The following is a 16,478-nucleotide window of genomic DNA, read 5'->3' on the forward strand; positions in this document are numbered from 1 at the left end:
CCGGTGTCCACCACCGGGTTCGGGGATTGCCGCCGCGACAAGCACCGCAGACCTTACGACCACAGCTACGAGCGCCCGCATCGACAATAGAGGTGGAGAACATGGCCCACTCGGAGTCCATGTCTCCAACCTCCCCCGGGATCAGGGAAAAATTCTCCCGGAGGTGTGAGTTGAAGACCCCTCTGACAGAAGGCTCTGCCAGGCGTTCCCAACAGACCCTTACAATACGCTTGGATCTGCCAGGTCTGTCCGGCTTCCTCCTCCGCCAGTGGATCCAACTCACCACCAGGTGGTGATTGGTTGACAGCTCAGCCCCTCTCTTCACCCGAGTGTCCAAGACACGTCGGTCGGAGATCAGATGACACAACAACAAAGTCGATCATCGACCTCCGACCTAGAGTGTCCTGGTGCCACGTGCACCGATGGACACCCTTGTGCTCGAACATGGTGTTCGTTATGGACAAACTGTGACTAGCACAGAAATCCAATAACAAGACACCACTCAAGTTCAGATCAGGAAGGCCGTTCTTCCTAATCACGCCCCTCCAGGTGTCACTGTCGTTACCCACATGGGCGTTGAAGTCCCCCAGGAGAACAACGGAGTCCCCAGTCGGTGCACTGTCTAGTACCCCTCCCAGGGACTCTAAGAAGGCCAGGTACTCTGCACTGCTGTTTGGCCCGTAGGCCAGCACAACAGTGTCCCTGACCCAAAGGCGCAAGGACGCGACCCTCTCGTTCACCGGAGTGAACCCCAACACGAAGCGGCTGAGCTGTGGGGCAATGAGCAAGCCCACACCAGCTTGCCGCCTCTCCCCGCGGGCAACGCCAGATAAATGGAGAGTCCAGCCCCTCTCAAGAAGTTGGGTTCCAGAGCCCAAAATGTGCGTGGAGGCGAGGCCGACTATATCTAGTCGGTAATGCTCAACCTCCCGCACAAGCTCCGGCTCCTTTACCCCCAGCGAGGTGACATTCCATGTCCCCAGAGCCAGTCTCCATGTCCAGAGATCCGGTCATCGAGGCCCCCGCCTTCGACTGCTGCCCAGATCTTCATGCACCGGCCCCTTACTGATCCTCTTGCGGGTGGTGGGTCCACATGAGGACGGCCCCACGTCACTCCTTCGGGCTGAGCCCGGCCGGGCCCCGTGGGGACCCGTCGAGCTGTCGAGCACCCACCCCAGGCCTGGCTCCAGGGTGGGGCCCCAGTAACGCCGGTCCAAGCGACGTAGCTTGCCTTGATTTATCTCTTGTCATAAAGGGTAGACTGTTTAATTTGATCTAATTTTAACATCTTGACAAGGTCTATGTTGACCATTTGCTTTCTGCATTATGAATTATGACATAAAATCTAAAAACATGTGATGAAACCAAAGCGTAGCTAATGCAGTTTAAACATAAAAGCCCAACCCAATATCCCAACATCCAAACCAGCACATGTTTTATTCCATGTCTTTTAACAAACTCAACAATGATCTTATCTGTTGTGATTAATGGTGTATAAAACAACACTTCAAATGAAATTACCCATTGACACTGCATTGACCTCAAACTCATTGAATTAATCTGAGAACTTTTATCCCTCTTCTAGTTTGAGTCACGTGCCAGGTGCAGTCTTTACCTGTGGAAAGAGTGACAGCTCACCTTAACTAAAGTAAAGACTGTGTTTGACTGACTAATGAACTCTGTGACAGACTGTCTGGGTGCTAAAAGAAACCTAATTGGGTGTTTTTGTTCAGGCTTAAATTCGACCACATCCTTACTGCTGCCAAGGCAGAGCTTGTTGCGATACACCCTATAAAAGAGATTAGTCAATACGTGATGTAAATACTCAGTTGTTCTATGACTCTCTAGAGTGGGTCTTTGATGTGGTTAAGGCAGAACACAAGTCTATGTGAGGTAATGGGAGCCAGTGGCATTTAAATAAATAATAGTTCAGAGACAAGGAAGGTTCAAACCATAGACAGTATAAAGAAGTGGGAATGTGATGTCACCCATAGCGTTTGGCTCCAGTGAAAGAAAGTTCACTGAAGCAGGCAGTTATAGGGGCGAATTTGCATATTTTACTAATTCCAACCGTGAGTATCATAGCAACCAAAGAGCCAGTCTGGACCAAGGCTGTTGAAGATAACCTGTTGCTAACGCTAGCAGGACTGACCTCAGGAAAAGAAGGTGCTTGATTTGTCTGTCAGTTTTACAATGTAAAGTGAATTGGAGCCAGAGTCAATGGAGCCAGAAGTGCGCCCATGCTCACTTTCTATTTGGAACATGATGGCTTGCAGATTAGCTATGTCCGTTTATATATACCGTCTATGGTTCAAACTAAATCCAAATCAGCAAAATGTAATAATCAGTTGAACTTTTTTTTTTTTTGAGCCATTAGTGCATTATTGTTTTGTAGATGACCAAAATAATGTGACTCAACAACTCCTAAAAATGTATGTAATAATTATAAACATACATACATATTACCAAAACACATTCGTACATTCACCATATACAAATTGGGATTATAGGACTAAACCAGAAGTTAAACCTGGACTAGACCGAGACTACACAAGAACTCCAACAGGACCAAATGAAGACCGCATCAGGGTTAAACAGGCTTAATAAGAACGCAACCACAGAAGCAGAGATAAATATCAACAATAAAAGTACATGGTTTTTTCCTCCCTTGCCACTGCTCTACAGACAAGCAAACTGAGGATGAATAAAACTAATTTTGTTACTCTGATTCTGATCTTCTGAACAACTGTTACTATAGTCTTTGAGTTTGCTTTAAAGCTGCACTGCAATGTAACTTCTCCCTGGAATGTCCCACAGTATGGCATTAAATTGATCTATCTCCATGGAGACAATGCAGTAGGTGAGATACATGTCAGTGTCATCAGTGGAGAAGAGACCCCACTCACCCACAAATAATGCTTATTTCAAGGTATTTTTGATCAAGAAAAAAAAACCAACAGATTGAATACAAGATCGAGAAGTTGAATGACGTACTGTGGAACATTCCAGACACAGAAAAAACATCTCTATGGAGACGAGAAGTTTGACGGACTCACCCACAAGAAAGGTTACATGGTGCACCTTTAAAGATGTTTTAAATCTACAAGAGACCAGAATATTTTAAGCGTGAGTGCACTATAAGAAAGAACAGGAGTTGGAGGACTGTGATCAAACAGCGCAGTGGGACAAGATGAGACTTGCTGCCAACATGCTGATGCAGAGGACCAGTGACAAAGAAAAAATGTGATAGAAGAAAGAAAGAAAGAAAGCGGAAAGATGATGACAAACTTCAGTTAAATTGAGCTTAATGAAAAACAGATACATATAAACACAAAGGCTATATGTTCCTGTAATGTTTTAAGGTTTAAACAAGTTTGGTCAAATATAACACTGCTATTACGTCATAGTATAGTGTATTTTAAACAAAGGAGTCTAAAATATCAAAAGAAAAGCTATTTAAGCTTCAACAGTCTAAAAATAAACTCTGAATAAAAACAGCATAAGGTTAGTTCAAATAAATATGTATTCTATGATACACAATCGAACTAAACCAGGACTAGCTCTAGACTAAACCAGGGCAAAAGGGGATATAAATGAGGAATTAAAAAGGATTAAACAAATGAAAAGTAAGACACAACCAAGTCTAGGACCAAACCAAGATAATATGCAATAATAAACTCAATCTCAATAAAATGCAATCCCAAACTGGATACAGATAAATATGTCTTTAAGTTTAAAATACATTATAGGACAAGAAGACGTCAACACACCACTAATGGCATGGTACCCACTGTACAGTTTGAGAATACGTGTATTTAACCGTAGTGTAGTAACCATAGAGACAAAGTCATACTTTGTACGCTGTTACAATCAGTTCCAAGATGTTCCTTGAGTCTTCGGCCAGAACTCCCACTGTAGCACCAGGTATGAGGTTTGCATAGTTCTGTGGATATGAAAAAACACATAAATAACAAGGTCAGTGTAACTTTTGTGGGCAGACAGGACCAAGAGAAATGTGCGGAGAAGCAAGGGCTAGTTGTAACAGGTTGCTTGTGGCTCATTGAACAAATATGCCAACACAATCCACCAACCATCAGCACTGATGAGGTTTCTGACAGAGATGATAAGGTGAACCAAAACCTACTTTGGCTGGGAACCTCTATTTTGTAGTTGAAAGTGCAATTACATTAGTTTCTAAATACAAACTGTAGACATAGTTGTGTTTTTGTCCCCTTAGGCTGTTCAGAAAATTCAGAAAATGCTTTGACTATATCAGGCATTGGTGGAACATAAAGTACTTAAGTGCAAATGTTAGGTATCTGTACTTTACTTACTGTAAGTAAGTAAAGTAAAGATACCTAAAGTAAAGTACCTTTGAAGCATTACTAGCTCTCAAAATCTGCTAAATACTTTTACTTTTTATTCTTTAAATACATTTTATATTTTTCCATGTTATACTTTTAATTGAGTTTTTTTTTTTGCTCTGGTATATGTACTTTTACTTAACAAAATTGAGTACCTCTTCCACCATCGATATTAGATTAAATTAGGTTTATTGCAGACTGACATGCAATGACATGATTGCAGTGTGCCATTTAGAAAATCATTACAAACAGTAAAACAATCCAGAAGTACAAGTGAGCTTTTGTTGTTTAAGTTAATGGTCTCAGTCAGTTTACGAAATGCTTAAAAACACTTACCTTATAGATCTTTATCTGCTCTTGTGTTACTGCAAATATTAGCAAGATGTTATTCTCCACAACCTTATCAATCAGCTGACCCAGAGTTGGATACTCCTATGAAACCGACACAATGTCAGAGTTGAATAGGTTGCCTGCTCTTTGAAAAACAAAAAAGTGATGTCTCGTTTACCTGCTTTGTGGACATGTAGTATTCATTATCAGAGTTCAGGTGACACTGTCCATCATTGGGGACCACGATACCGGCCATTTTACTGTCCATCCCAAAATGTGAGTCTGCATCACTCACAAACACCAGCAGACGCATTGAATCATTTCTCCAGCCAATCTTCTCCTGATAAAACACGTTAGACAGCTCAGTTTAATACAGTTTTTAAGTCCTTATGACAAAACTTCACCAACCAGATGTCACCATGCATTTAACTTCATTTATAAAGAAAATGTTATCAAATAAGAAGTATATTGGTTTGTAAGTTTTGAAATTAATGATCTTTACAGATGTACCCAAATCCACAGAAAAATAATCAATTGAGGGAGCATAGCATAGTCCTTTTCCACATTTGGTTCAGTGCTAAATTTCTATTACTATTAATCTCTTTAGACGTTTTACCAAATGTTCCACAGTATGGTATCAAAATTACCTTTTTGTAAGGATGCATGGTGTTCAAGGTATTTTGGAGCAATAAAACAATACAAAATGTATGCAGTACTGTGGAACATTCAAGACAAAGAAATAATATCTCCATGGAGACAAAACAGGTAACTGATCCTTCACTAGAAAAGTTACACAGTGGATTTTTCTGACTATAAATTACCCTCTAGTATTTCTTATTGTATGAATACTGGTACAGTTCCCTGCACCCAGGCACAGTACATCAACATAGTGACCAGTTAGATCCTATTTCTGTTACCTTAAACATTTGCACAATATATTATATACTTCTCAAGTCATTATATGTCATAATGTAATTCAAATAAATGTGGTAATAGTTATAACTGTATAACAATACAACAAGTGTAATTTACCCCACAGACTGCTGCCTGCATGACTGCATCAAAGCCACACTCTGGAACATCGATGTTTGCAGAGACATGTTGCTGTGCTACAATCTCATTGAACTTGTCGGTGCTACTCGTCAGAGAAAGGACGTGTTTATATCCAAATGTTGGCAGGCAATGTGAACTAGCGCTACTATCAACACAAGGAAGTGAAAGTTGAGATGCTGAACTTTTGGATCCAGTTTTAGAAAAGACTTTTGAGAAACTTGATACCTGCAAGGGTTGGCCAGTTCTTCTTCGGTGATCTTGATAAAAGGTAGGACGGGTTTCTCCACAAAAGAGCCAAAGCCCATTCGGAAATTACTGGTGAGTTTAGCCATTTCTTTGGACAAAGAAGACCCCAGTTCTTTAATCATCTCCAAATCGTCGATCATGGAGGCGGACAGGTCCATAAGATAATAGACATCCACAGGATAGTCCTCTGTGTGCTGCACTTTAACTTGGAAAGTGGCCTGGCTACCTACATGATAATAAACTCATCTTATTAAACAAATACATTACAATGTTTTACTATTGTGAATGTTATTCTATTTGTTTATGTTGTTTAGGCAAAATTTAAATAAAATATGGCCATATTGTTTAAAAAAACAACAACAAAAAACTCTCATTCTATCTATTCTATTTTATTTCTCAGTTCAGTGTAATTAGATATTTTTAAAAATATCCACAAGCCACATTTAATCCTACCACACCTTACAGTAGCTTGGATATTCTTCCATTTCAGTTAAATACATTGTCTTATGATTTGCCCTAAGTGAAAGTATATTTGGATACGTACCAGGGCGGAGGTTGAGACTCATCTTTTGTGGGGAGATCTGGGTGCTGTTGGTGTTATTGGACTTCTTGCCGAGGGACCGGTCCTGCAGGATTTGTCCACTGGAGACTGGAAACTCCATCTTGTTCTCCGCACATCCCTTTTCCAATAACTTATCCACTGTGTCACATCTTTCACCCATAGAAAACCAGTCTGTGAAGTTCTGCAGGTTTGACAAAAAAAATACAAATACTGCACAACCGAGTTGTACTTTTTGAAGTAATTGTTTCTAATATCTTGCTAAATTAAAGACGGTATAAAGCACATTTCACCTACGAATGATGAATGTAATGAACTGTGTAAAACAGTACCTCGTGTAACATAGCGTAGTGTAATATATAAACTTAATCAAGCTTTTATAGTGCACAAAAGAAAAAGAAAAAATAACCAATAACCTCTTATTTCCCTTTCGTACAAGAGAGTAAAGTTTGCCATCCAGTACCAGAGCTAACTTGGAAGATTTGTTTTACTGTACAGACATATATAATATCATTGCTAGCTATACTCACCTCCTGCTTGCACCAGGCACAGTAGGGACTGAGCTGCAAACACTGATCACAAGTCACTGAGCTGCCGTCTGAACATGATCCTGCATCAACAAATTTTAGTTTTATTGTATGCATTATTACACACCAAGATCTAAGCCATATAACTATAATTAAAGAACACATTTTTCAAGAGTCTTTAAGTTTTAAGATTCTTTAATGCAACCACATCTCTGTTAAAGAAGGGGGCAGAGGACATTTGAAATTATATATGGTAATTAATTATATAGTAGTCACTAATAGTCAATAATACATTCATAACACATTGGGAGATACATGTTTTAGGTTGCTAGCAGCACAGCAGTAGAGCAAAAACACATTACACTAAATTATTTAAGTCTGGGAAGTCAACTTGTTCCTATTTCCACAACTGAGCTATTAATAATTTGAATATGTTTGTTTATTTTTGCATGTATAGGCTATTGACAATGAGCCTGCTAACTGCTTCTCCAAACTGTTAAAACGATACTACCTGCATCTCACTCATGTTAGCCTATTGCCCTGATAAAATAAATGTGGGTCAATGTTCCTTTAAGGAATGGAAAGGCAACCAGGCATGAATAGCCTTGAAAGCAGATAATAAAATAACGTTACACACACATTCAGCAAGCTGTGTTTTTATCACATTGACTCTCAAATCCAACCAAATATCATTATTCTGTTGAATAAAACATAACTTTTTCTTACCCTCCACGCCATAACTCCAGTAGCTCAGAGTCAGGGCCAGCAGAAGAAACCCCATTAGTCCGTAAGGTTACTGCAAAACACCACACAGCATTGGCACAGATTTTCCACGTTGTCTCATATTTACAAAGAGAGTAGCCGACCCTCCTGTCCCGTGTCATGTGTCCCGGGAGCAGAGTGCAGAGGAATGAGCCGTGCTGCCGTCCTACCTGCGCTACGTGTGGGCGGAGACTTTTCTACCTGAGCAACTACCTTTTAAGGTCATTTCCGCTCAGGTGAAAAGCGCGAGGGCAGTGCGTCAACAACTCAGATTTGACGGAAATTCAACTCAATTAGAAGTGTGAAATTGTGGGCTAGCGAAACAATCAGACCTTACCAATTAGCCTCTAGCAAATTTAAGATATCACTAACGTCTAGCAAAATGCATTTCATGTCTGTTACTCTCTCAGTCGTCCAGGTATGATCCATAGAAAAAGAAAAAGTGGCTTGGATGAGCAGCGAAACGTATTCATTCCTACTTTTTGTCCAGTTGACAGTATTTTTATTTTACTATTTCAGCTAAGAGCCTAAATAATGTAAGCCTATTATTCTGAGACATTAAACGTACTCTGGCCCAAATGAGAAAGAATGCATTTTTGTAAATTTGTCATTTTGAGTATTAAAAAAAACAAACAAACAAAAAAACCCAACAAGTTAAACTGTGGATGTTGAAAAGTAATAAAGTACAGACAGGCCACACCAAGAGCAAACATCTCCAGACACCATAAAAGTGAGTTAATCTTTAACACTGAATTTAGCCTGAGATGAATCATTGTTATTGTCATACAGGAATATATTTTCACTTCAGCGTTCCCTGGAGACATGAGGGGTGAGTGTCTCTGTGACTGTGACGAGGGGGACGAGGAGGGAGCCGCATAGATGTTGCACATTGACAGGTGCTCATCCCAACTCAAAGGAATTTCATAATTCAGCACCACACCCCAGAGGATCTGAGTAAGTCACATCTGTCACCCCAAAATTCCCCCACTGCACAGGGCCATCTGCGACCATCCCATACAATTTCATACCATCCCACTTCCATTCCACACCATACCGCTACCATACCATCCCATATCATGTCACCCCATTCTGCTACCATCCCATACCATCCCATACCATACCATGCCATACCATCCCACTCTCCTTATACATGTTATGTTTGAGATAAATGCCATGTCTCTGGACTCTGTGTTTATAATCCAGCATCTTTTTATGAATCAGCCCCCTCTTTCATTTCTACCCTTCACTCCTGTCATTTTGTCTGGCCCGGTTTACCTGAGATTTCCTTTGGTGTAGCTTCACTCATTTCACGGCCCTGCTGCTATAGCCTATTACCTTGATGTTATCTAATCAACTTATATTAATCAATACAGACTCCAGTGATGCCTTATGTCAGATAATTTCCATCACCCCAGTTATATAATTCATATTGCAATCACATTACACATACAAGATTATTCAATTTAAACACAGTAATGCCCTATTCACCATATGTAATAGTCATATCAGTGTATTGGTATCTTTGTAGATCTGTATACTGTTGTACATAATAATACCATTATTGTATGTTATTGACTTAATTGTCCAATAATTTATTTATAAATGAAACAAAAAACTGGTTGTCACTTTTGATTTCATGAGCTGTCAGGCTTTTGATTCATTCATTCAAAACCTGACGTTAACACATTTTTAACAGATTATGCCAACATCACAACAAACAAACCTCTTGACAAAATTAAAAAAAACAAAAAAAACATCTCTATATTATAATTTTACATTTTCTAAAGTGTACAACTTATAAATACAGTACAACACCAGGTGTAACAGTTAAATACCAGATGTAACACTTATTGCTGCAGTAATCGCTCTCACCTTCAGGGGCATCCTCTGAAAACATGCTGTCCCATGCCGTCAGAGCGACTCCACCATCATAGAGTGAAAATGGTTAGAAGCGAGAGGAGAGAAGCTGCTTTTTGGTCCAGTACATTCGTTCTGATTGTGCCCCCCCCCCCCCCCCCCCCCCCCCCCCCTCCAGATGATGGGTAACAGTAAACCTATTGTAGCGCTATCGCTTTATGAAGCATGGCTCTTCTGGGTGACCCCTCTACCCATGCTGCCTGCCTGCTGGGGTCATGAGTGGGTGTTAGCACAAGCTCCGTTTCGCTCTCTCTCTCTCTCTCTCTCTCTCTCTCTCTCTCTCTCTCTCTTTGTCTCTCTCTCTCTCTCTCTCTTTGTCTCTCTCTCTCTCTCTCTCTCTCTCTCTCTCTCTCTCTTTCTCTCTCTCTGATACTGACTGACAGTAACAACTGCCAACTGTGAGGTTTGAAGACCTCCACCACTTTGGCAGGCACCGCACTACAATATGTATACACATATACATATATATATACATTTATATAGTATATATACAGTAATTAAGCTTATTAAGTTTTTATTAATCTTGATTTGAGTTGTACTGACTTATTTATGGGGTTATGGTTTATTAAGGCAAGTCATTTATAGTTGTATATCACAGTTGATTCACAGTGATAACAAATGAAAGTGCAGTTCATTTTGTCACATTTATTGTTGATAAATGTTCAGATTGTCTTTTCAAAGAATTATCCATAAAGTGAATAAAAAATCTCTTTATTAAAAAAAAAACAAAAAAAAAACATTATAATATGTTTAAAGGTGTAGTAACATGGTTAAAAACATTCTCCACGGATCTGACCTTTAATCTGGCCCAGTGGTGTCATCTGCTTGTCTCCATGGAGATAGATAAGTTTAATCCCACACTCTGAAACATGCCAGGCAAAGTAATGTAATAATGTACACCGAGACAAGCTGGTGGCACACTCTGCATCAGAAAAATTACATAGTGCACTTTTAAAAATTGCCGGACTAAACACAGTATTTTTCTTTAGAAAATCTGACTTTTTCCCATTGTCTTTCTTCCCTTTAATATACCATATTTTACTAAAATCCCCAAAATACAATCAGGCATTAATTATACATTTAATACAGGTAATATGTTGAATAAATAAAAGCCAAACCAGTCAACCAATATTTCATTTCAGGTGACAGGGGGTGTAATAAGATTGCATTAAAGACTCTCCAAATTAAATAGTTTGTCCAAATTCAATTCGTTCCTGGAGTAATCGCTGGCCAAGGAGAGGAGAGTCACTGTAATAATCCAGCCTCCTTTGAATAATGGTATGGTAGGAATGCAGATAAACAAATAAGAAACTCAATAAGGCGGGGCAGGATATAGATTTTAAACACCTCACTGGGGTGGTAGTATAAATCCTGTATTTGAGTAACCAGTACATTTTAAAGCTTTAAGTATTTGGTCAGTTTTGGTGAGATAGGAAGAAGTGGTTTAAGTTCAGCTTCCCAAAAAAACTAGTGTAGTGGTAATTTCTGTTAAAGACAAACTGAACACTATTGGTACTATTAGATATGTTATGTCTTGTGTGTATTTTTTCATGCATTATGATTTGCATGCTTTTTTTTTAATTTTTTTTTTTTGTTTTTTTTAACAGATGCCCTTCCTGATACACTGCTCTTAACACTGGGTTACAAAAAAAAAAAAAAAAAAAAAAAACATTTTTGAAAGTTGTCTGTGTTTTTTCAACTGAATTAGGACCATTTTGCACCGCTGAATCCAAAAATGATATCCATTTTTCTCAGTCAGGTCAGGTTTTTATGCTAATTTGATTTTGAAAAATCCGATCTTCTGACTAAATTGATTACAATTTTGTGACATTATCAGTTGATTTTCTTTAATGTTTCTCATCCAAAAAATGTTTTAGGAGATAAAAAATAGTTTTCTAACAGAATGTATTAATTAAATGTTAATTGATAAAGGTAAGTACATGTAAATTGGAACGTTACGTTATCATTGTGCAAAATTCAGGACATGAACTTCTGTTTCTATGAACCCCTTGAATGCTCAGCAGCAGGGATGTCTCTCTTCAGAGTCCAACAGTAATCAGCCATCATGACTGCATCCCAGCGTGGCTGATACGTGGTCTCCATCTCTTTTATGTCCTGATGGAATCTCTCCACCTGCTCATCACTCAGTCATCCCAGATTCTCAGGAAACCTGAACATTTAGCTCCTTTTGGGAAAAAGGATGTGGAGCATCATCATTAAAACCACACTGGAGGAATCTTTGTCACTGATGTCAGGAACTTCTACAAAGACAGGTACTGGAATTTCATCACAGTGAGCTACAGGACGACGTGCTGATTCACGGTCAGGATACTTGAGGCTGACTTGATTCCTGTTAGGAACATTGGTGTATTCACCGCAGATGTAGCAGAATATGTCAGGCTTATTTTTGCAAGATCTTCTAGTCAAAGCCATTTCATTCACTTGTAATATATATATAAAAAAAACAATTAGTCATAAGTTGGCACATGCAAAATCTTTAGAATTTGTTTATAGCGAGAAATATAACAGAGTTTTGCACCATATGACGTGAAAATACTCATACATGTAAACAAAATCGTCCAAAAACAAATATGTAGCTTAGTTCAGAACGTTGACCTGATTGAGCAAAACCAATGTGATTTTTGGATTCAGCACATCAAAATGATCCTAAATCAGCTAAAAAATCTTAGACAATAAATTTAGTGTTGACCAGTGTTATTTTTGCGTGGGGCAAATGACTCCAGTGGCTTGGGATTGGACTTGTAGCTCAAACTAGAACACATATTTTATTAGAGTTGCAGCTAAAAGCTATGATTTTTACACAACAGGTCTAATTCATAAATGTTAGTTGTGTGATGTGTATTGTAATATAGGTTTTCACCAGCAGATATCACCAAAAAGGTGGACCAAAAAATAATACTGTTATCCAGTATTTCTTGTGTTTATTTCTAGAATGAGTCTATAATTATATAAGCTTATCTGAACATCCAGTGAGGTCTTTCAGGAGCTGAGAAACACTTTTAGTGCAGGGAGTGTCTCAGCTTGGCTTTATGCCACCAATATCAGTAATAACTCAAACTTGTAATCTTAATCAATTTCACATGTCGTATATAAAAGCAGTACAAGTATGCAGTATTAAGTCATTTAATTTGACTTTTGTTTCTGTTTAGTTCATAAAAGTACTACCTGCGCATAAATCATGTGGACAAGTAAAAATGGTCAAAGGAATATTGTAGGCAATAAACTAAATGACAAACACAGGAGAAACAGATCTGGTGCAGATGAACTGAATGTGTCATATCTCCACAAAGACTAGGCTCTGTGACAGGAGGGATTATGTTCATCAGTGTTAATCAGTACCACACAGAAGTGATCTCCACAACTTGCAATGAAATTACAGTTAGGCTTGTTAGGATATCAGTTTTTGAAATGTGATAGATTGTTGAAGAGAAAATTGGCAGTAAATGGTAACATTTAAACTAATAGGCTCTGCGCTCAACAGCGCATGGCAGCCTCACTGTTAGAGTGACTACTTCCTGTCCAATTTTATCTCTATGAGGTTTTTGCCGAGTCAACCTAAAATAAATAAATATTTTAAGATAAGGCAGTGGACAGGGAGCTGTGGGTGGATGTCACTGACAACATATTAAACACAACACAAATAAAATAAATAGTTCACCAGAGGACACTTCTGTGTTTAGAAAGAGATTTTTGTGTCCCAATGCTAATTTTGAGGCATAATGAATATTAAAACAACATCACAAGCTTAGTATTATACGTATAAAAATAATTGGATAGACTTATTTTAATTGATTTAAATTTGAATAGCATGTTTATTTTATGGTTTATGATTTTTGTAAAAGTGACTAACTTAGCTTTGAGACACAGTGAGCTAGCTAGCATGCTGCTGTGCACAGAGCACAGATCATTCCAAAAAACTATTCTAAATTCCAAATATCAATAAAAAAACAAAAACAAAACAAAACATGAAACACTTAAGTAATTAGTTTGCATCTGTAATGACTCATATAGCCCTATGTTATTTCTTCGACCTTGTACAGCTCACATTTTTATTTATTACAGAAAAATAACAAAAAACATTCCACATTAGTACTAAGAAAAAGATCCCACAATAAATATTGACCCTCAAAAGTGAATGCTCTATTTCTTGAACAAGAAATTGATATAGGCCTAGCAATTGTCGTGACAGGCAAGGCAAGGTATTTCTATAGCTCTGTAATGAGTCATATAGCCCTATGTTATTTCTTCAACCTTGTACAGCTCACATTTTTATTTATTACAGAAAAATAACAAAAAACATTCCACATTAGTACTAAGAAAAAGATCCCACAATAAATATTGACCCTCAAAAGTGAATGCTCTATTTCTTGAACAAGAAATTGATATAGGCCTAGCAATTGTCGTGACAGGCAAGGCAAGGTATTTCTATAGCACAGTTTGTACAGAAAGTAATTCAAATTGCTTTACAGAATAAGAAAGGTATTAAAATCACAATACAAACAAAGCAAAATATAAATAATCATTGTAAAATTAAAGAGAAGAGTGCAGAATAAAAACATTTCAGTCATAAACACAGCTAAACAGAACGTTTTTGAGCCTAAATTTAAGTATTGTAGAATAGATGCCTGGCTCGCGTCTTCAGATTTTCAGATTTTGTTCCAGATTTGTTCCAGCGCTGCATAGTCCTAATTATAGACAAATACAGACGTTACTACCATTCTCTGTTTATTTGCATTACGTGTTTATATATTTAACCTATTTCTTTTACCCTAAGTGTCACTGGAACAGCTTATGGTTGCAGTGATGTGGTAGAGATAATATTATAACACTGACACGTCTGTGGAGTGTATATAAGGCATGTTTTCTTTTCTGATAAGGATCTAAAGCTGACAGTAGGAATTAGCCTCATGGGAAATCACTGATAATAGCTTTGTTTGAACATGTCTTTTGCTAACGGTACAATTGTAACTGCCAAAAGTTCTATATTAAGCACTTTGGTAAAATATGATAGGAAATAAGGTTGTTATAAGGTTTTAATAGTTTTGTAATGATCTGATATTTTGTGTTTAGCTCAGAGTTGACACCTTTTGTTCTTGTAACTGTTTATGTGTTGTTGTTAAAGTAACTGCTTTTGTATGTGACACTTGGTTTGTTGCTATGCCAACAAGTTGATGTGAAGGTTCAGTCACTGGCCTGTTTTGGAGACTGGCTCTAGTGAGTTGAGACTGCTGCTGTTTTGCTCTTGTTTTGGCGTGGATTACAGCCTACAGTAGCCCTTGTGTTCAGGAAATAAACAACTAGAAGAAATTTGGTGTTTTTCCTCACACCAGAACACTACAGTATTTTGTTTGTATGTTTTTTGAGTACATTTTGGAGCTACTCTAACACATATTAATACAAAACTCAAGACTTATTGATTTAATTTTAACTGTTGTATTTTTCTCTTAAATGTCATATGGTCACCAATACTAATATTGACCTGTTTTTTTCTCATTCTTTAGACATAAAAGTAAATAGGGTTTGGGAGAAATTGACAAAAAATAAAAAGCACACTTTGTTTTGATGCTTTGATCATGTTATCTTTATATTCGTTTTTTGTTGACTTTTACGTGAAGCACTTTGGTTTGCCTGTATTGCACAAAATGGGGAAAATAGGTTGTAAATTAACCACAAAATAACAGAAATGTCACTTTATTATTATATTAATATATTTGAAAGATTACACTGCAGGTTTCTTTTATTTAAATCAACTCTCTTGGAAGAATCTTAGTTAATAGTTGTAGAGAAGTGGTCATCTGCTCATCTGTTTTTGCACTCAAGATGTTTCGGCTCCTATCCAAAAGCCATTTTAAGTTTGATCAGTTTTTATAGATGTTATTATATTCTACTTTTGTTTATCACCAGAACAGTAATTTTGGTGTTATAGGTATTTTGATATTAACATTAATTTGGTTGTTTTGATATTTATAACAAAGAGGACAGCAAAACAACTGTAGGCTTTAGGCCATAATCACCACTGCAGACATGTACACTGAACTTTATAAGGATCAGTCTGTATCTATAGTCACCATATGTTGAATAGTTGAGGTTAATCACACTAAATGAATGACACTGGATACTGCGCCAGGACTTCCTTTGCTAATGTCTGTGCCCCAGGCCTGACCTTGGGCTCCTCTGGGGATTACTGCCATGTGTCCCTTCAGCTGTGGAGAATTAAACCAGAGACAGCGAATGGGGAGGCCGATGGTGACAATTGCTATAGTGGGACTGCCCCAGTGTTCAAAGACAGAGGTGAAGATTTTAGATTGATGTCTGTCTATGCAATATTTTAAAAGGGACATTATGTGCAAAATCTACTTTTATGAGCTTTTATCATAGACTGTAAAAAGAAGTGGACTAAGCGAATGTGACATCACCCATGGCATTCACATTCAGTCAAATGAAGCTCATCAAGGCAAGCAGTTATAGTGGCGAATTTACAACCTTATTTTGAATTCTGACTGCGAGTATCATAGCGACCAAAGCCAACCCAGAGTCAGGCTGTTGAAGGTAACGCCCCTTCACATCGATGGAGACAGAAGCACGCCATTTCCTATTTGGAACATAGTAGCTAGTGGGTTAGCTATATCCATTTATATATATATATATATATATATATATATATATATATATATATATATGGATATATATATATATATA

At 37.9% G+C, this 16,478-nt stretch overlaps 1 protein-coding gene across 2 annotated transcripts in view; it reads right to left on the minus strand.

The window, feature by feature from the left end:
- itgb6 (integrin, beta 6) overlaps positions 1 to 9,842 on the minus strand; it is a 32,943-nt gene extending 23,101 nt beyond the window's left edge. The window contains exons 1-9 of one of the 2 annotated variants that reach the window (XM_033988714.2): positions 9,714 to 9,842; positions 7,806 to 7,875; positions 7,083 to 7,162; positions 6,538 to 6,736; positions 5,973 to 6,219; positions 5,727 to 5,892; positions 4,873 to 5,034; positions 4,701 to 4,796; positions 3,854 to 3,943 (exon numbers count right to left, since the gene is read on the minus strand). In XM_033988714.2, the coding sequence (XP_033844605.1) occupies positions 3,854 to 3,943; positions 4,701 to 4,796; positions 4,873 to 5,034; positions 5,727 to 5,892; positions 5,973 to 6,219; positions 6,538 to 6,736; positions 7,083 to 7,162; positions 7,806 to 7,860 (1,095 nt within the window). In that variant the 5' untranslated portion in view covers positions 7,861 to 7,875; positions 9,714 to 9,842. Of the gene's footprint in view, positions 1 to 3,853; positions 3,944 to 4,700; positions 4,797 to 4,872; positions 5,035 to 5,726; positions 5,893 to 5,972; positions 6,220 to 6,533; positions 6,737 to 7,082; positions 7,163 to 7,805; positions 7,994 to 9,713 lie in introns of those variants that run through there. The other variant, XM_055230083.1, reaches the window with a different exon arrangement.
- Positions 9,843 to 16,478: the final 6,636 nt, after the last annotated feature.

This window comes from Periophthalmus magnuspinnatus, chromosome 3 (assembly GCF_009829125.3).
Source record: "Periophthalmus magnuspinnatus isolate fPerMag1 chromosome 3, fPerMag1.2.pri, whole genome shotgun sequence".
In the NCBI taxonomy this organism is placed as follows: Eukaryota; Metazoa; Chordata; class Actinopteri; order Gobiiformes; family Gobiidae; genus Periophthalmus; species Periophthalmus magnuspinnatus.